The sequence below is a fragment of the Xenia sp. Carnegie-2017 genome, unplaced genomic scaffold (genome assembly GCF_021976095.1).
Source record: "Xenia sp. Carnegie-2017 unplaced genomic scaffold, XeniaSp_v1 HiC_scaffold_23, whole genome shotgun sequence".
In the NCBI taxonomy this organism is placed as follows: domain Eukaryota; kingdom Metazoa; phylum Cnidaria; class Anthozoa; order Malacalcyonacea; family Xeniidae; genus Xenia; species Xenia sp. Carnegie-2017.
The window spans coordinates 8,144,611-8,166,341 of NW_025813486.1; the positions used below are offsets into that span (position 1 = coordinate 8,144,611).

The 21,731-nt window shown below is 34.1% G+C and overlaps 2 protein-coding genes across 2 annotated transcripts in view; both read right to left on the reverse strand.

The window, feature by feature from the left end:
• Window positions 1-896: 896 nt before the first annotated feature.
• Window positions 897-21,731, reverse strand: part of LOC124449034 — a 127,963-nt gene continuing 107,128 nt past the window's right edge. The window contains exons 12-13 of the mRNA XM_046999977.1: window positions 2,018-2,075; window positions 897-1,432 (exon numbers count right to left, since the gene is read on the reverse strand). Of these exons, the coding sequence (XP_046855933.1) occupies window positions 897-1,432; window positions 2,018-2,075 (594 nt within the window). The remainder of the gene's footprint in view (window positions 1,433-2,017; window positions 2,076-21,731) is intronic.
• Window positions 5,343-20,648, reverse strand: LOC124449816 (serine/threonine-protein kinase/endoribonuclease IRE1-like). The gene is made up of 4 exons (XM_047000725.1): window positions 20,642-20,648; window positions 11,107-11,110; window positions 9,346-9,648; window positions 5,343-6,247 (listed from the first exon to the last, which is right to left on the reverse strand). Exons 2-4 carry the CDS (start codon window positions 11,107-11,109, stop codon window positions 5,612-5,614), a joined length of 942 nt encoding a protein of 313 aa, XP_046856681.1. The 5' UTR covers window position 11,110; window positions 20,642-20,648; the 3' UTR covers window positions 5,343-5,611.

Here is a 21,731-nt window from a genome sequence, read left to right on the forward strand (position 1 = left end):
GCCGCCATCTTTATGAAAGCAAAAGGCAAAGACGAAGAAAAAAATGTTGCAAAACATTGTTTTTCTCATTGTTCAGGACAAAAATTCACTCAACATATGACTTGTGAAAACTTTTCCATGAACATAACACAAGCGTGTTTTATATTAACAAAATTACGCACTATAGCTGCGAAATCGGCTTCAATCAATTATATGGCTTTTGTAGTGGAGTTATCGTTCCAATTTTTGAATTCCCTCGACTTGTTGTGCTACCAAACCCACAGAGATTGGAGACAAATCAAATCTCTTAGAAACTGCATATGGACGAGACACTCTCGCCACTATAGGCGTCTCTTAATGGCAACGTAATTTGACTTTATAATAAAGCTATTTGTAAATTTGATTGCAAACAAAAATGATAAATTCAGAAATGGCAGATTACATGTTGTACACGGCCATATGAAAACTATATGTGCATGCAGGGGTTTATTAAGTGCAAGGAGAAGACAAAAATTATACAAGACAAGTTTTCATACCGTTAATGCTCATGGATTCAGATGAGTTCTTTTCTTCCACATTCAGTTTCCACTTCAAAACTTTGTTTTCTCTTTGTGAGTCAAGTTCAGTCACCTCCAAATATCCTTTAGCAGGAAAATTCACTTGAATTGTACTAAAGTGATCAACAACAAAACCATCGTTGTCAAGCTTTGAAATGTCTATTTTAAACGTGTATGAATAATGCTCCTTTCCAGTAAATTTTAGCTGTATTTCATAATATCGATCAGTGTTGATGTCCTTCATGTCTTCATTATTATCATTATTTTCATGGAAGTCTTCACAATCATTGGCCAATTTCAACATTGGAAATCCCACAAACTTCTCACGCACGAAAGAGCTGACAAAGACAACTTTAATATCTAATGTTCCTGTTTTGATGATCTTCGATGGAATACATATGCATAAGCGTAAAAAAATTCGTTAAGATGACATAAAATACGAGGAATGTAAGAAGATATAGCTGTAACGAAGATGTATGAAGAAAATGTGTTTATATTTATCAAAATCCTCTTTTCGTTTACATCAATGTCTTCCAAAAATTTCCACGTGGTCTTTTGCTTGTCATTCGAGTACGATCCATAAATAGCAACAATCTTCAAAGAACCATTATCTTCTCTCGAAATAGCTCTATCTCCATTAATGTTAATTTGCAATGGAGCAGGCTTCGAGAAATGTAGGTTGTTAGGAAGACATTGCAGATGATATATGCTACTTTTAAGAAGTTCCAAGTCCAGCAAACTTTTGATGTAGCTTGGATTGTTAACCTTGACCAACTTTATCATTGTAGTGTCTTCTAAACAGCCAGGACCAATATCAAAGATAACGTCCTCCATCATTAAATTGCCACCAACAGAAGTGACCAGTTTTTCCACTTTACAGGACGTTGCCTTTGTATCTAAAAAATTTATCACACTTACATTCTTCAACTCCTTCGATTCCATTTCACTGTTTCCAGAATATGCTCACCTTTAGGCAGTAGGCTTAAATTTAATGAATGCGCTTTTGACTCACTTGCTTTTTTAGTTTAATGAAGTTAAAATTTACGGCATGTCCGGGTCACACATAAACACACATATCTCAATACAATAAAATTGTTGCTTCTTAGCTGCGATGAATGCGGGTGGGAGTGTCAGCAAATATTCATGTATGAATCCCATAATTCGCAGAAAACAAGTTATTTCATAGGATACAAACACAACAAAGCATGCCTGCATGAATATGGCCGCTGTAAATTAATGCGCTAATCGTGCCACTCAAACTCTTATGTACCTTAACTGTTTCTAGATTTTAAAAATTTTTTGATATTTTACCACTATAGAAATGAAAACCACATTTTTAATTATTAGTAATTTCGCTTTTTTTATGAATAAAACAGTGTGCTTTCTATCATGTTTTATGCATGTCAAACACTGACTTTTACAATACGTGAGGTTAAGAAAGGACATAACGTTATAAGCAATAATATTTGTTAATTTCATACCTTTATTCAAAGATGAAAATGACTTTATTCTTTCAAAAGCTTGACTTTCACCATCAGACTAAAACATCGATCATTGAAATGTAGCTACATTCACAATTCACAAGATAAATGAAATAAATTTATAATTAATACTAACTTTATTACTATCTAACTATTACTAAATAACTTTATTACTATTATATTAACATGACGTGATCTTCCAGTGATGTGTCGACATTTTTAATGTCACCCAGTTTAACTTGCCTTAAAATAAAAAAACTACGTTTTCCGTGTACACATTATCTGGGTCTTTTCCAATGCTGTTTATAAGTATTTATCAACTTCGTACGCGTCTCAATCGGATTTTAGGAGCGTATTTTTTAACTGTTTGAAGAACGTTGATTGCTTTGACTGCTGTGTTAGAGCTTTATCCTTTTTTTGATGTCCTTTTTTATCCAGATTGAGCTTGTTTCTATTTTCACGAGGTAATATAATTTGATGGAAGTATATGCTCCTCGCTACTCAACACATTTCATGCAGTTGCTTTCCGTTATGTTGGCGGAAGATTTCAATGAAATTCACAATCAAACTCAAAAACATTGTACAAGTATGCATTGTGATTGTCATATCTGCTCCAAATGAAAATCATATGATCCTATTGCATCCAATCATAGAGTACAAACGCTGATAGCCACATAATAGATATCATAATAGATATTTAAAAATGCAGACTACTAAACTTTCAACTTATATTATATTACCACATCTGAATTTGAGTGTAATTTTTGAAATTGCGAATTTGGTAACATTTTTAGTTTAAGTAGTTTATTATTTTATAGTTGACCATCACAAATAAAGAAAAATTCAATGGAAAGCTTTTATAAATTTGTTCAGCATATAGTCATGCAGGTTTGACGGTTCTCGAGTTCATACTCACTAAACTACCGTTGTTTTCTGGAAAATCTTTCTAAAAGTTTACTGTTAGAAGTACAGTAGACTTAAGACAGATTTTCCAGAAAACAACGGTAACTGGTCTAAAAACAAGTTGTGAGTAAGTAAATATTATTAATTAAATATACCTGATTGTCGGGAGACAAAATTTGATCCAAATCAAGCTTTATTTCTTCCAGGCATTTCTTCAATACATATCGATCAAATTTCTTTCTTTCATTAAAAATGACTAAAATCGCTTCAGCTTTTGCGGAGGGGTTTGGATAAATTGTGTCGTAAACAGTAATTTCATCACGTATGTCAAAAGGTATTTCTAGAAGACCACCCAGTATATTCCAATCAGTTCCAACTTTCTTACCAATTTTCTCGATTTCCTCTGTTGTTAGTTTAGTGTATCTAAGATCAGCTAAATGTAGTAAAAAAAACCATTTAAAGTAACACCGAATTATTAAACATCATCAGAAGAAAAACGTGAACGTAAAGTCAATACACATGGCACCGGATGAGGATGCAGGGAGTGGTACAGCTACTGGGAAGCTCTTACCCTATATAAATAATTTACGATAACACAGACCATACAATTTTGCCAATGTTTTTATTGGTAGAAATGAGCTCTTTCTCACGAAAGACGAAGTCTCGTCATCAATGATGATCAAACCGTAACATCTTGGTTGTAGAAAATTACCCAACAATTAGAAAAAAAGAAGATGATCAATTTGAAAACTGAAGATCCCATTTGTCCAATGTGGAGTTTCACTGATTTCTCGGACCATAATCTCGTCTGATTTCTCGTCTTATCCTTATGATGTAAATCATGTTTTGCGCAAATAAATGGTAATTTCAGTCTTTATTTTTTTTATTGTGCATGAAAAACGTTTAAGTCTCAACATTTTCAGCACACTTGATCTCATATTTGGCAACTACAAAATACTTTATTTGCTAGAACAAAAACGTAAACCAAAACCGACTTCTACTAATGGATGTACTCTATATTAAATCCTACAAACCAGAACTTAACAATGGCCTGAAAGCCAGTAATACAATCAACTTGATTTTCCCAAAAAATTCACACTTCCGCACTCACACTTCCTTTGAAATGATGGAAATAAACAGATATACAGGGAGCCACAGTTAGCTTGTAAATATTTATCGTTTGATGATGAATTTGTAATGAACTCAAAACATTACAGAATGAAATAACTGTCTCGTTTGTTTTCTCAAATATTGAGGTCAAAATGGACCTTTTCTCCGGAGTATGTTTCTTGTTTCATACATGACACTAAATACTTTACATATAGTCAGAAGTGAGGGAAGCAAAAACAATAAATCATATAAAAGTAACTCAAATTTTTCCCAATGCAGAAAAGATTTTTCCACCCTTGACACTTTATTATGTAATTTTATGATGCAAATGTGACTACTGATAAAATCTCATGTACTTGAAGAAAAATAAGAAATGTAAACAATATGTCTACATCATGCAATAGCATTGAAAGAAGTCCTTTTTTTCGACTGGTACAATCACCATAGCCTATATATCCAGGGCTTTCGTACTATTTATAATTTGGAGGGGGCTCATATTTGGGAGATAATTGCATGGGCATGTTGTAATCCGTCGATAAACAATAGATTTCAAAGAACTTAAAAACGCATATCATGCATAAATTGTGACCCTTAAATTCAAAATTTCGTATTACCATATATTTACCTTGAAAACATCGTTTCTTCTTCTCTTCTCCAGATAAAATAGCTATGGAAAAAGTACAAAGTTCGAGTTTGCATGACAAGTCGACACATATAACAATATTTTTAACAAATTTCACAATGTGAACATTATACGTAAATTTATGTCAACGTATTATAATGTTATTAAGGTCTATAAGGTTATAAAGACACGTTCAAAATTTATCCAATAAATCATCAAAAGAACCTTTTGTTTTCTTTGTATGCATACGTAATAATAAAAATATTTTTTGTTCATGCGTAGTGAATTATAATATCAACTGCAACGATAACTGACCGCCATCTTTGAGGACAGTATATGGTAGCTATGCAGGTCGCTTCAGTTCTTTTTTGTTCAAAAATGGCGATAGATGTATCAACAAAAAACATAAAATACTGCTGCTTTTTGTTGTTTATTTAATTCCTCATATTAACACTTAAGGTAGTGAACTTTTCGAAAAATTGCCGGCCATTTTGTTTGGTGAATGTTACAGATCTGCTTCACTGCAACAAAAAGGGTTAAATCAAGGGAGTACGAATATATTTGCAAATTGAAAAAGTCAAAAGACGTGCGAATAATATAAGTGCAGGTCTCCCCAGGCCTTTTCAGTGCCTTAATCTAATTATAGAGCGTTTATAGAAATTATCGTTCCAGTTGAAATTACTCTTCATATTTTCTATGGCAAGAAATTTTTATTAAGAAAAATAGATTGTTCCGTTTGAAATTTACAATTAAATCTCAACACTCATTCTCTATTGAGAGAAAGACTACGCTTTAGACATCTTATTTTCACTTTTTATTAAAAAATTTTACAATATACATTTATGGTAGTAAGGAATATTTTTTCTATTCGAATTTAAGTAAATAAAGACTGATGAGCAAAGAAATGATGTCAATATCATGTGAAAATATTATGTAATCAAATTGCTATTGTACAACGATCACAGAATTGAAGTGTAATAAAAAATGAGAAAATTCAAGCTAGTATGCTTACCCTTAAGTTCTGGATTCAATTCATCATTTGACCTGACAGCTGCATGAATCCGAACAGGGAGACTGGGGTATGCTTTAAGAAAATATGCCTTGTGATCTCCAATCTTACAAATAGGTTTTGGTTGTGGTCTTTGCTGTGGTCGATCGTGCAAATGTTGGCCAATATTACGAATGAGCCTTAAGCATTCTGTCCATGAAGATCCATACTTTCTTCCATTTACCAAATATTCATAAACATCGCTATCCATTTGATTTTTCCAATTTGAAGATTCAATATTCAATTGTTGGACGATACTTGATTGGGGATCATTTGTTTTAATCGACTGTAAGTCACCAACTTTACATAAAAAGTGAAATTTCTCGTCATCCAACATAAGAAATGGATGTTTCAAGGCTTCGTTGGCAGATGGTCTTTCTTCTGGTTGTAGTTTTAACATCCACGACAGAAGGTCTTTTAATGTTTCATCCTTGATTTCGTCCAAGCCAACAGGTTTCCCATTCAACATGTTGATCAGTCTGTGGGGTTTAGTTCCAAAAGGATGTTTCCCTTTTGTTGCAACATAATAAGCCACCATTCCCGCATTCTAAAATAGTTAGCATAAGGTCAAACCTATTTAAGGAGGATAAACACACAATAGCAAATAAGTAACTAAATTAATTTGTAGTCCTCTTAGATGGTGCTAGACTTATAAAACACAAGCGATATAATAAATCAAAATTTTAAGTTCATGCCATAAAATTATTTATAAAATTTAGAAATTCGGCCTACAATTTATTAACATAATCGGAGTTCAATTAAACAAAAATAAATTTCTGCATCTTAAATTATAGTTTTCAAGAGACGACAACTTCAGTAAATTTAATAACAGGCCGTTGCACAGCTTACTAAGGACATTTTCAGTTTTCCAATTAAAAATGTAAGAGCGACAATCTATTGTCCGAGATTAAATTCATGCAATTAATTTCTTATCGTCAGGTTACTAACTTACTTTTTTCCTAGACTTTTTTCAATTTTGGTACTTTTGCCGAAAGTTACTTTTTGCTCATTGGTGTGATCTGTAGCTACTTATTTCCGAAGTTAATTTACCAATCGAAAACGCCTAAATAAGTGTTCAATATATGATGTTAAATAGAAATAGTCCGTGATCTGTGACCGATTTTCTTTCATTCCCGTTGGACACCTCAAGGAAGGTCGTGAAAAATTCAAGACAGAACGACTTTTACATGCTTAACGCAGTTTTACTTCTTGTCATCTCCAAAAAGCTGCAGTTTTTTTGCTATATTACATTAAAATTTTAAAATTTGTAGCTCATTACAATTTCGGAATCCGCCATTTTCCCCAGGAAACTTCATGTTATTTATATTTTGTGTGCTAGTGCCAGACCTAATAGAGAGCTATTCCGCACGATAATACTGGCAACATAAATAAAATGTCTGAAAGAAATACATATTTCACTCGTGCATTAGGTTGGATTTTAGCAATTGTTGCGAAGATAATATTTTGAAAGTTATAATCGTATTGTGCAAGACAAGCGCTTTTTAAAGGTCTGTCTCGAATTGGTCGTCAATGTCATCATCTAAAAACTCCTCTTCCTCAACATCATTGTCGTCATCAATATCTACATTCGTGCATGCAGTACACGACCATACATTTGTGTACTTCACTCCGGCTTTGTTACATGAACAACTTTGGGAGTTACAGCCACGTTGCAGCCAGTCTTACAACCACAATGAACGCTATCAAGTAGGGAATTCGGCGCTAGGGGAATGGTCATCCATACGATTTCAGACTTGCAGTTTCCCGTCACTCGTTTGCCACCCATTTTCATCCGGAGGAGTAATATCCATTTGTGGTTGTAAACAGAAAGGCCAAAGTGCGGCTTGGTACAAAAATGTAAGTTCCATAAACTTCCATTGCTAATCAAGAGTTAGTGTAAATATTGCTAAAGTCATTCTTATTGCATTCTGTATACAACTGAGAGGTATTTTTTAAAAAGAAGTTAAAAATCTCAGTTAAGAAGCATAAAATCTCAAAACACCAAGCTAGAACTCAACATTATATGATTCTTAGAACAAACTTAGCTACTATTTGTTTACAATATGTCAGAAGTGGTAAACTTTTGTATTTTCAACAATCTCTTTCATAGGTTGTGATGATTGTTAATCTTCAGTTAAGGCTTTATGCTCAAGATCATGTTTTACAGTTCAAGAAAGAATATTTTTCAGTGAGCCATTTCAGAAGCCAGAAAGCTGGGGTTTTTTGCTTGGGTTGAAACTTGTTTTATTGTAAATTTGATTAGCAAGGACTTTCATAGATAAAAGTTGTCTTTGTCATACCATGAAAAGGAGAGTGAAAGAGTTCTGGCACATTGATTGAAAAAGTGATCCTGTATATATATTTCTCAACAAGAAATGTAGTTATGATTCTGATCTATACATACTAATTTACTAATTTACTCTGTTGTCCTTTGATAAAAGTTTATAATGTTGATTTAAAATAAAGAATATCTGAATTATTTTTGAAGTCATTCTTTATATAATCAATGCATGGAAACAGCAACTAAAGATGGTTTTGGGACATTGGTATGTAATGGAGACAAGATCCTCTGTTAGAAGTAAGTGAGCAAGCACTTTAATGCTTAGTGTAGGTTCTACAAAACCAAAAAAAAATGTTGTCCTTCTATATTTAAAAAAGAGAAATTTTAGAGTTCTACTCTTCCAAAGTAAAGAATGGACTTCACTTATCCTATGTGGAGTGACCTTGTAGAAAGAGTGGTCAAAACATTGAATCAAAGTAATTCTTGTGTTTAGTGAGTCTAATAGCCTGATAGCAATACTTTTAAAACTTTATTTTTGCTCTTGCATCACTTAAAGCAGGTTAATCAGAAAAGCATGTACTTTATAGAGTCTGTAACATAGCTGTAAGCTGCTAAATGTTTGTTCTACAATTTTTACATTTATCTTAGGCCTTTGCATAATGATGTGCCTCTTTAAAAGCTTATTAACAAAAAATTCTTTAGTGGTAATGATCAATTTCTTACCAAGCTTTAGTGTTTAAGGAAAAATTTATGGAAAGATGCGTTGCTATCCTTCGAAAAGTGAAGTTGCGCACGATTTAACCATGAGTTCTTAAAACTGACAAGATTTAGGTCTAAAACAGGCTTCTCCTATGTTGGTACATAAGTGCAAAGGTGACAGTTTAGGTTTGCTTCCAAAATTTTCGATAGAATTCTTCATTTAAAACTTACATTTTACTTGGACTTTATTAAGAGTCTCGCCTTTTTGCCACCTTTCAAGATGGCGCCCGTTAATATATTTGCCTCACCATGACAACGGCAGTTAGATCACAGAGTTCCGCACCAAAAAAATGGCGACATTCAAAATTGAAGGAGCGAGGAATTTTGAAATTCAACCGCGAAATACTAAAAAACTGCAGCTTTTTAGAAGTGACAATAAAAAGAATATCAAACAGCAAGTGACTTTCTATCTATTTTGAAAATTTTGCGACCTTCCTTGAGGTGTCCAACGAAACTCATTTTTAAAGCATATTTTTGAGGCACAGATCACGGACTAAAAGTTTGGCTGTTATTCAAATTATATCAGTTCTTTTCTCATTTTCTCGAAACTCCGAAAATAACTTAAGAAAAATCAAATTGACAATGCAGTAAATTCCCACACTCACCATTACATCCGACTTTGTTTTGTAACAAGCTTTATCAAACGAATCTTCTTCTTTACAATATGATTCAGGAGCAATCCAAAACTCAGTTCCCACATTAGAATTGGCTTTTATGCCAAAATCAGCTATGAGAAATTTGCCTTGTGAGTCTCGGAGAACATTGGAAGGCTTTAGATTGCAATGAAGAATAGGTTGCGGGCCACTATGAAGATAAGCTAATCCTTGCAAAATTGATCTGAGAATTTCGGGAAGAGCTTTTTGAAGATCAGACAAAGTAGAAGACTTCACAAAACTCTCCAACGATTCCTCGCATAAGTCTAATATTAAATAGACATATTGCGTGTCATTGTCTTCCTCTAAGTATGAATAGTTCACAACATATTTCGATTCTTTTACGTTGAGTTCATTCAAAATTTCATTTTCTTGGCGTGTTAGATCGATGAAGTTATCTCGGCGTATTCGTTTCACAGCTTTGCCGTAACCATCCTTTCTCAGTCCAAGAAATACACGTGTTCCATCGTTTCCTCTGCCGATGCAAAACTCGTCTGAGAAAATTACACGTACATCGCCCAAATGTTTAACCTTTCTAAAGGCACTGGCCCCATATTCACACAATTTTAAAAACATTTTTCTATGCTTTGTTGATCCACCAATAAATTTCCACTCTTGTAACTGCAGTTCTTAAAATGACATAAAAGTACTGCATTATGGAAATCTATTACTACATTTGTGAAACAAATATAATTAACGCCTGGTTTAGAAATCCGACACTGGATCCCGTCCAGCTCATCACCGGTGTTTGCCACACTCATCACAGGGCTAGCCCAGGTTTCACATTAAATACCATAAAATATATAAAATAATCAATTATAAACGTGAAAACTAAACATCCGATATCGGATCCCTAAATAGGTGCTACACAGAACACAGAGCGTTAAGTGATGGTGGGGGTGGAGGTGGGGTGTATATTCATATATTCATAACTGCTTGACTGATTTGTTTTGTTAGCGACTATAATTTCGAAAGAAATGAGCAGGGCAGAGCTGAATATATAAACATTTATCCCCTTAACGTTCTAGTTTCGCTCGTTCCACAGAAATAGGTCAAATTCACCGAATGCAAAAAAATGTTTTCAGGTGAATGTTGTTCGATTCCCACAGATGGTTTGAGGAAGCCGGAATTGGAGTTAACTGATTAGGTTTTATTGTTGATCTCTCTAAAATCACATCATTCACATCACACTTCTTGACAACAACAACCTACCCTAATTTTAAAATCATCTCTCAATCAAACTTAACATAATACGTTCCCTGATCTTATAGTTTTTACTGGAATGTGCTAACATTCACGACACACTCCCCCTATTTTAAATGTATGTTATTGAAAATATATTTTTCGATAAGGTTTTCAGTCTTTTCTTGTTCACGTAAACGTAATTAATAAATCATAAGGTTTATCTCATATTTCATCATGATAAGTCCGACTACCCTGTGCAAGGTTAGTATATGAGATCGCCGACAACCCTCTTAGTTAATAAATGCTTTGCTGGAAGATACACCCGGTATTGCACTTGGCTTCTTCCCTTACACATGTATATTACGTCTTGATCTTTTTTAAGATTAGATTTGACAGAATTGTTATTGAAATTCTCCATCACCTCGTTTTCAGCTTGAGCTTGTTTGATCAGTAACTTTATTATCTTCTGTCAATAATGCGCCACTTGTTTTCTTATTACTTACTAAGTTGTCAATGAATCTCTTACACCATGCTAGAACTCGTACAGTTTTGGACAGGACATACTTTTCAAGCAAATGATCAATGAAATCGATCTCTTTTGGAATGGTTATCTTCATTACTTTTGATTTTCGTAGGTTGATACTTACTTCCACTCAATTTGTTTCTCATCATTTTTTTCACACGATTTCAAACAAACTGCTTGTAGTTGCCTCTACCGTTGATCCATTGAAGACAGACGGTTGAATCAGCTCACGCGTAAAATGCTTCGACAGGGAGAAAACTGAGGACTTTCTGCGTTTTGTCCACCAAGTTGGAAACCATATGACATCTTACAATTTCCAATCTTGGAATAGTTAATTAGCGTTTTGCTAATGTTGCCCTTGATACCAACCGCCCTTGCAAAACCACTTCACATTGTTTTGTCACTACATACACCGCTGCACAACATCCCAAGATACTCGCATCGGAAAACCAATGAATGTAAATTGCTGTAGTCCCTACTCTTTTCCGAGGAATGCTTCCTGGAAAACTTAACTCACTTGGCAAACTCCTCGACCATTTTTTCTAACACTTCCTGATACCTTCCGGAAACTTGCATCCCATGTGATTTTCCGATCACAGATATCTCGAAAAGTCACTTTCGCTATGAGTAGGTATAGAGCTGCAACACCTAACGGGTCGTACAGTTTTGCCATCCTTTGAAGAACCGTTCGATTGGTCATTTGAAGTTTTTGTTTTGGTAGTGATATAGACAAAGTATATTCATGCTTGTTCCATACCAGTCAGAGAAATTCAGTTTCTGAACATTTAGTTCCTAAAGTATCTGTAGCATAGGTAGACTCCCCGTCCTCCACTTTATCGCGTTTAAGTTAAACTGCACTGGAATGCCATTTGTGCAGAACAAATTTTCCTTTGCTGAGAATCTCTTTTGATTGCTGTTTTAGCTCTCTATAGTCTCTTCCACTGAATGACCACCAATATTTATATCATCTACGTAAGTCCCGCCATATAATTCTTCGACACACTTTAGATATTGTTGTACAAATTTTTCTATGTGAATATTTAAAGTTCCTCCAAGTAAAAATGGGCTCGGACCAAGTCCGAACATCGCACGAGTCATACGATTTACGACCATCACTTTTTGTTGCAGATTATTTATCCATAAGATTCTCATTACGTCTCGATCAATCTCTCTGATAGCTATTTGTAAGAATGCTTGCTTGATATCGCCTACTAAAAGAATCGGCCACATTCGACAACGCAAGAGTACATCTAAGATTCTTCTCTGCAGTGGTGCTCCAATGTCAAGGCAATCATTCAATGAACGTGACCTTTCGTCGAATTTTTCTGAAGAATCATAAGCGATGCTTACTTTTGTAGACTCGGTTTTCTCATGTAAGACAAGTTTTTGCATAAGATAATGTTCACAACTTCCTTGTAGTTTCTTACGCGCGTTTCTAACCACTCTTTTATCAAGTTTATTTACTACGATATTGTGATAAGTTTCCATCATTTCAGGCTGTTTCTCCAATCGGTTTGTCAAGGACTTAACTTCCGCTTGGCAACGTGATAGTTCGTTAGCAATTCTGGGTGATTAGCCCTCCGCGGAGGTGATTTTTCATACTGACCATTTTTTTTGCATTGTCAGCTGTTCTTTAAACTCATGATACAAACTTCCTTGATCCCCTTCTGCACTGTCGTCTAAACCTAACACATCCAAACTATAAAGTTGCTTGTAATCTTCATGAGGGCTTTTGTAATTAAGTAGGAAGGGTTTGTCTCTCGTCCCGGTTACACTATCGTCCATCCTAACATCGTCCTCTCACCAACTGGCGTCCCATCATCTCCAACCTTGGCGTCTTGATTCTGGAGATTGCACTCGCCCCCAAAAATGAGGTGAACAGGCAAAAGCAGCTTTTCATCATAATCTTGCATGTCTACACCTCATAAGTGCTCATAATGCTCAATCCGCTGTTTATACTTTGGAGTTCGTAAAGTCCACAATACATTCTTTTCGATTTGATTCACCTCACATGTCCTTTTGAATTTTCCTTCTACATCTGCTATTTTGACTTGATAAATACTGATCCTTTTAGTAGCTGTTTGAAACATCATCTTGATGAATTTATATTCTTGCCTTATTGGTTCTTCTTTGATCGTATTTACCAACTTGCTTGATGTAAAGGAACTACTAGATCTAGTGTCTTAAAGAGCTCGACATTTATTCCTTTGATTGTTACTACCACAGGTGCATAAACAACATTCTTCAAATTAAGATAACATACCAATTTTTGATTCTTGTCCTGCTGATCACATATAGAAGTATGGTGCTTCCTTTTACAGATATAGCAGTGAATCTGACTCTTGCAATTACTTGTTCTATGGTTTTCCTCTGTGCACTTAAAAGAGCGTCGTTTGAAATTAAGTTCTTTTCACGCTCACTGACATTCTAGACTTTGTCAGAATCTACGGATCTGTGGTCTTTGTTGTCACAGTACACACATTGTCTTGTTTGGACTTTAGTTAATACTACTTTCCTTTCTTCTCTTTCAATACACTGTCTCTCTTTTCTTCTTTATCAGTTTGTGATAGTGGAATTCGTTATATCGAGGCTCGCAAAGCTTTAACTAAATCAGTAAAGGTGAACTTTTCACTTTTCCCAATCCGGTGATGCTCTTGTTAAGTCAGCTCGAATCTCCTCCAACTTGCTATAGTTATTCTCACGTTTCCTGCAACATCTCTCGAGTTCCCAAATATCTCAAGCGCTCGAACATGCCCAAGTATAGTATTGTAAAAGTTATTTATCTTATGTTTTGAAACACCGGTATTAGTTGGCAGGCTAATATTTCGTGTATATGTGCATTAGCAACTTCACTCGGATCAACATATCTCACTTTTAACAACGAAGTTACAGTTTGATCAGAAAAGGAAGCATCATAAAGAAGAAATTCAGCACATATAAAAATATACGAGAATGACAAACAAACAAACAAAGAACAAGAGACTTTGATGAAATCACGTTCTAAAAAGGTACAACGCCAAGTCCTAGCCAAAATTATGAACTATATAGGTAGGAAAGCGAGGATGTAGTATGTAAATAGATATAATTTAATTGTTGCATATACAAATGCCATTTTGCATCGTGAGTCTTTGATATTACAGCAAGCCGCACAAACACAGATATTGTTGCTAAGCAATAATACTATAAATTTATTTCAGGGGTCTCCAAACTACAGCCCGCGTGCCAGATGCGGCCCGTTGGGCCTCTTAATCCGGCCTGCATAGACACTTAAGAAAGTCAATTTCATCTCTCACATTGAGAAAACTGAACAGACTAATTGTGATTTTCTTATGATACTACTCTTGGTTAAAATTTAACCTTTAAATTTTGAATAAATATTTTCTTAACAAATGAAGCTTGTGTAATGTACTTCGTTTTATTAAAATATTTGCTTTTTGACCAGCGGTATACGGTTCGTCGGCCCTCAACATGCTGGATGAAAGTTAATGTGGCCCTCTGGCTGTAAAGTTTGGAGACCCCTGATTTACTTGGATAAAAACTGTAAACCATGTACTATTTGTAATGAAGCTGACATTGATACAAATAAGTGACGATGGCAGCTATATAATTGACGTGCATCGATATTTCTTGATTTCTTACCTGATACAGATGACTTTGATCTTTGAAAAGGTGGACTTTTACGACCTAACTAAAAATGTATTGAAATAAATTTTTATTATTGATAAAATAAATTAATATTATCATCACATGTACAAGTAATTAATAACATAAACTTGCTGTGATGTTACATTTATATATATTAGCCTTTCACTGTTAGGAACTGTCCTTCATTTTTGATGAGTTTTGATTACCGTTAAATGAAGCTTCTCTTGAAAATTTTCGGTTGCTTTTACAAATTCAAAAATCTGATACAAGTATTCAGACAAAGTGTAATGGTTATATTTATAAAAATTAATCTTTTATGTCTGACGTGCCACTAACTTGCCTAGAAATAAATAAATAAAGAAACTACGGTTTTCGTACATATTTTTATCTGTGGATTTACCATCTATGCTATTTAAGTGCTTATGAAGTTCGTGCATGTCCAAATTGGATTTTAATTTTGATTGCTCTTCTTGCTATTATAATTTCAAAAAATTAATTAGTCTTTCATTTTAAGTGTCTTTTCCAATCTCGTATAAGTCTGTTAAAATACACGCATGATAATAAATAACATTAGGAGTATGGTCGTCAGCCCTCAGTACTAAATTTTAGTAGCTTTTTGCAAACTTAAATATCAGATACAGTTAAGTATTCAGACAGATTCTCACAGAAAATATCCAAAGTAAGCTTGAGTGTTAAAACAATACACACCGTATCCAAACAATACACATCATCTTGACCTATTGAGAAGATATCGTAATTGTCGATTCTAAGATCATCTAAAATGGAGTAAAAAAAAGAAACATGTGACACCAACTTTATTACGCACCAACAGAACAAAAATTTGGCGTCTGAAGGATATTATGGGAGGTGCAATAACCCACTGTCGGGAAACTTTTTGGCTACAGTTAATTTACAATAACCAATGGAAACCGTATGAACAGACATTGTTGATAGGAAAAATGCTATAGAATTGAGAACTTTCCCATTAATTACTAAGTCACTCATGATGATGAACAAAGAGGTTCCTCTTTCAGTGCATCTATATATTTCCTACTCTTTGGTTTTACTCTAGGCTTTTCACATACTGACACTTTCCTCTTCCATACTGTATTATCTTAAGTCCATCTAACTTTAATTCTTGTAGCTTCACAGTTTCTCTTGTGTCTGTTTCATTCACATACATACATGCATTCTGTCTTCTCTCGGCAAAAATTCATTCTTCAGTAATTCTAGAGAATTAAATGTCTCCCACACTCTTGCTGTAAGTTACAATGCTATATGCAAGTATTTACCTACTTAATGTCAATGCAGGACAACTCAACCATTAAACTAACAGGAATGTTTTGCTTTGACATGTTAACTTTTATTTATTGACTTTCATAACGTAGAAATGATTTGAAAACAATATAAATCTTCCACTTCGCTAATGCGAAGCACGTGCAATATTTTTGCATGTTAAGTCGTAGCTACAAACTGTAAACTAATATTATCTACATTGTCACAGCTCTATCATATATTTTTAAACGGCGTTGACTGTTTTGACTAGGAAATTTTCGAACATTGATGTGCTCTTTTGGAGATTTTATGTTACAAATATCTTTTTAAATAGGTAAAAATAACAGTAGTACCGTAAGTAATAAAAAAAATTGCTTGTAGTGAATGATCTTAATCAAAGTATAGTGATTTTAGTGAAAAATTTCACTTTTATTGTGCCAAAACTTTAATACTACTTGGAAATGTAGCTGTATTTTGGCACAAAATTTGAACCCAAATCATCCCTTACCAAAAATTATAAACATAGAAAAATGTAAGCGACCCATATTGTAAACACATCATCAAACTTGAAAGTCAGTTGTCTTTTAAGCATAAAAAAGCTATAATTGCTCTGTAAAAATGCAGTAGTTCCACTGTAAAAATGTGTGATTGCACTATAGTTGCTACAGCCTAATTGGCTGAAAAGTTGTGAAAGCCAAGCAAGCTTCTTTTCATACAAAAAAATAAAATAACATATATATAGGATTTTTAAATTTGTCTATTGTAATCAATATATCGTTTATATTGGCTGGGAGATTCGCAAGGAAAAACATTTTTACTAGGTCTCAAAAGCCATCCGAGGCCGAAATGGCTTACTTAGCTTCATGTTGAGACTAAATACATTTTCCTTTCTTCTTGAAAAAGGCGCATGGCTTTAAATCATTTTTAAAAATTTAAATTTCATTTCGTAAGCAAATCATTGCGAAAAATATCACTTTTAGATCACAGTCATAATATTTAAGATAAGAAGCTGCCTGCTTCTGCAGCCAATCAGATTTCAGGAAATCAAAAATATCACTTCGCATGCATAAACAAAAAGATACTAGTTGCTAAACTATAAATTTAAAGATTAGGATATATATCACATGGATTTTGCTGGCTTTGTAAGTGTTTTATAGCTGGCAATATAAGTTACATAAAAATTGCTTGAAGTCTTATACATGTATCGTATCATAAATTTTAGACACAATAATTGGCGACTGAATTAGACATTGAGATTATTGTCGGACCTCTGTTGTGATGTATGCTCATTGCTCCACGTCATTTTCAAATTTGAAAATTATGCGTGAAATGTATATAATATGAAACGAAATGTCTTTCTAGTGTGGAAACATTGCTTCTATGACAAGCAACAAATACAAATACGTTATTTTTAAAATCATGCATTTTTTAGTCCGAATGTTTAAAAGCCATTCGTCATATAGCCATATCTATTTCTCATAAAAATGCAGAATATATGATTTCCTCGCACACAAGCGTAAAATTTCAACAGTAAATGATTACATGTTTCTCTTCCTGTTTCTTTGCCATAAATCATCTCGAGAAAATAGGCAACAACACATCAAAGCAAAAAGGTTTCGCTTGTCCTTTTTCAGTGCATCGCCTTGGTTTTCCCCTGTACACATCACTCTGACACCTCCTGTGCCCTCTATTAACATACTCTGCTTTACCTTCACCTATGCATCGGTATGTTGTGTTTTGCCATATCACTTTAACACTAGTCATTTTTCTTATGTTGAATAGTTTACGCGAGGTTTGCATTCAATTAATTGTGATTTAAGAGTAACAAGGCATGAGTTTTACTTGCCGTCAAAAATGAAGTTTTTCCAGGCTTCACTTGTCCTTTCATAAGGTGTTGAAGAAAACGCTTCCATTGCAGGATCTGTCAAATCGAAAAATGGTAAATAAAGCAACAATAAATATTAAAATATCACTTGTCAAGCGTCAAAGACCTTGTGAAAATTTTTGCGACTTATGCATAATAGTAAAAAGCTGTTCTACGTGAATCACATTCAATGATTTGTTATATAAAAATGAGCATGCACCACTCTTATTGACCTTCAAAATCAGGTTTTTCACCGTCTCTAAATTCTTTTTCGTCACTATTTATCCCCAGTTTCAACTGCAATTCTTTGAAGGACATAAAGTCAGTATATTTATGCATGAGTTAAACTAAAACAATTAAATGCGTAAGGGTTGCTCCGATTTCCCAATGTACAATGAATTTCGATAGTAAATGTGCATTTTGGACGAAAACGAGAGCAACAAAAATTAATGAATTAAAATTTTGCTCATTTATCCAAACATATTGGATACAATTAATCAAAAGTTCTGCTTATTGTGTATAAAACCTTGTACGTATGATTTGAGGGTATTAAAGTTAAAGTTTTGAGGAAAATATTTATATTGTCTAAATTATTACTTATTTTATAGCGAAAGATATAGTAGGTTCCATTGGCGAAAGTCCAATACAAAAGTACAATGTCATTGTTAAGTGTCAAAGAAGGCGTCATTTGATTTTACTATAAAGGCATAAAACATTTTACATAATGTAATCAACATCTAAATATTTATCATAATGTAATCAACAAAAGATTTTTACTATGGTGTCGATACACAAAAAATAGGCACGCAGTGCTTAAATGTGTGCGGCCTGTCAAGTAAATGGCCACAAAATGAAGTAGTTTCACAACCATAGTTCAAATAATAACGCACATTTAATATTATTTAAATCAAACATGTTTCTCCAATCGCTTTGTCAAGGACTTGACCTCCGCTTGGAAACCTGATAGTTCGCTGGCAATTCTGGGTGATTATCTCTCCATGGAGGTGAATTTTCATACTGACCATTTTTTTCGCATCGTTAACTGTTCTTTAAACTCATGATACACACTTCCTTGATCCCCTTGTGCATTGTCGTCCAAGCCTAACACATCCAAACTATAAATTTGCTTGTAATCCTCATGAGGGGTTTTTGTAATTAAGTAAGATGGGTTTGTCTCTCGTCCCGGTGACACTATCGTCCATCCTAACATCGTCCTCTCACCAACTGGCGTCCCATCATCTCCAACTCTGGTGTCTTGATTCTGGAGATTGCACTCGACCCCAAAAATGAGGTGAACAGGCAAAAGCAGCTTTACATCATAATCGGGCATGTCTACACCTCTTAAGTGCTCATAATGCTCAACCCGCTGTTCATACTTGGGGTTTCGTAAAGTCCACAATACATTCTTCTCGATTTGATTCACCTCACATGTCATTTTGAATTTTCCCTCTACATCTGCTATTTTGACATGATAAATACTGACCCTTTTAGTTGCTGATTGAAACATCATCTTGATGAATTTATATTCTTGCCTTATTGGTTCTTCTTTGATTGTATTAACCAACTTGCTTGATGCAAAGGAACTACTAGATCTAGTGTCTAAAACAGCTCGACATTTATTCCTTTGATTGTTACTACCATAGGTGAATAAACAATATTCTTCAAATTAGGATAAGATACCAATTTTTCATTCTTGTCCTGCTGACCACATATAGAAGTATGATGCTTCCTTTTACAGATATAGCAGTGAATCTGACTCTTGGAATTACTTGTTCTATGGCTTTCCCCTGTGCAATTAAAAGTGCGTTGTTTTGACATTAAGTTCTTTTCACGCTCACTGACATTCTAGACTTTGTCAGAATCTATGGATCTGTGGTCTTTGTTGTCACAGTACACGCATTGTCTTGTTTAGACTTTGGTTAATAGTAGTTTTCTTTCTTTTCTTTCAATACACTCTCTCTCTTTTCTATTTTATCAGTTTGTGATAGTGGAATTCGTTATATCGAGGCTCGCAAAGCTTCAACTAGATCTGTAAAGGTGAACTTTTCACTTTTCCCAATCCGGTGATGCTCTTGTTAAGTCAGCTCGAATCTCCTCCAACTTGCTTTAGTTATTCTCACGTTTCCTGCAACATCTCTCGAGTTCCCAAATATCTCAAGCGCTCGAACATGCCCAAGTATAGTATTGTAAAAGTCATTTATCTTATGTTTTGAAACACCTGTATTAGTTGGCAGGCTAATATTTCGTGTATGTGTGCATTAGCAACTTCACTCGGATCAACATCTCTCTCTTTTAACAAGGAAGTTACAGTTTGATCAGAAAAGGAAGCATCATAAAGAAGAAATTCAGCGCATATAAAAATACACGAGAATGAAAAACAAACAAACAAAGAACAAGAGACTTTGACGAAATCACGTTCTAAAAAGCTACAACGCCAAGTCCTAGCCAAAATTATAAAGTATATAGGTAGGAAAGCGAAAGGCTGTAGCATGTAAATAGATATAATTTAATTGTTGCATACATAAATACCATTTTGCATAGTCAGTCTTTGATATTACAGCAAGCCGCACAAACACAGATAATGTTGCTAAGCAATAATACTATAAATTTACTTCAGGGGTCTCCAAACTACAGCCCGCGTGCCAGATGCGGCCCGTTGGGCCTCTCAATCCGGCCTACAGAGACACTTAAGAAGGTCAATTTCACCTCTCACATTGAGAAAACTGAACAGACTAATTGTGATTTTCTTATGATACTACTCTTCGTTGAAATTTAACCTTAACAAATGAAGCTTGTGTAATGTACTTCGTTTTATTAAAATATTCGCTGTTTGACCAGCGGTATACGGTTCGTCGGCCCTCAACATGCTGGATGAAAGTTAATGTGGCCCTCTGGCTGTAAAGTTTGGAGACCCCTGATTTACTTGGATAAAAACTGTAAACCATGTACTATTTGTAATGAAGCTGACATTGATACAAATAAGTGACGATGGCAGTTATATAATTGAAGTGCATCGATATTTCTTGATTTCTTACCTGATACAGATGACTTTGATCTTTGAAAAAGTGGACTTTTACGACCTAACTAAAAATGTATTAAAATAAATTTTTATTATTCTTAAAATAAATTAATATTATCATCACACGTACAAGTAATTAAGAACATAAACTTGCTGTGATGTTACATTTATATACATTTGCCTTTCACTGTTTGGAACTGTCCTTCATTTTTGATGAGTTTTGATTACCGTTAAATCAAGCTTCTCTTGATAATTTTCGGTTGCTTTTGCAAACTCAAAAATCTGATACAAGTATTCAGACAAAGTGTAATGGTTACATTTATAAAAATTAATCTTTTATATCTGACGTGCCATTAACTAACCTAGAAATAAATAAAGAAAGAAACTACGGCTTTCGTACATATTTTTATCTGTGGCTTTACCATCTATGTTATTTAAGTGCTTATGAAGTTCGTGCATGTCTAAATTGGATTTTAATTTTGATTGCTCTTCTTGCTATTATAATTTCAAAAAGTTAATTAGTCTTTCATTTTTAATGTCTTTTCCAATCTCGTATAAGTCTGTTAAAATACACGCATGATAATAAATAACATTAGGAGTATGGTCGTCAGCCCTCAGTACTAAATTTTAGTAGCTTTTTGCAAACTTAAATATCAGATACAGTTAAGTATTCAGACAGATCCTCACAGAAAATATCCAAAGTAAGCTTGAGTGTTAAAACAATACACACCGTATCCATAAGCAAATCATCTTGTAAATCATCTTGACTTATTGACGGGATATCGTAATTGGCGATTCTAACATCATCTAAAATGGAGTAAAAAAAA

Coding starts and splice junctions, on each gene's coding strand:
- LOC124449816 (XM_047000725.1), bottom strand. Junction 6,248..9,345: donor AAACAAAGTCGGATGTAATG/GTGAGTGTGGGA, acceptor TAACTATTTTAG/AATGCGGGAATGGTGGCTTA.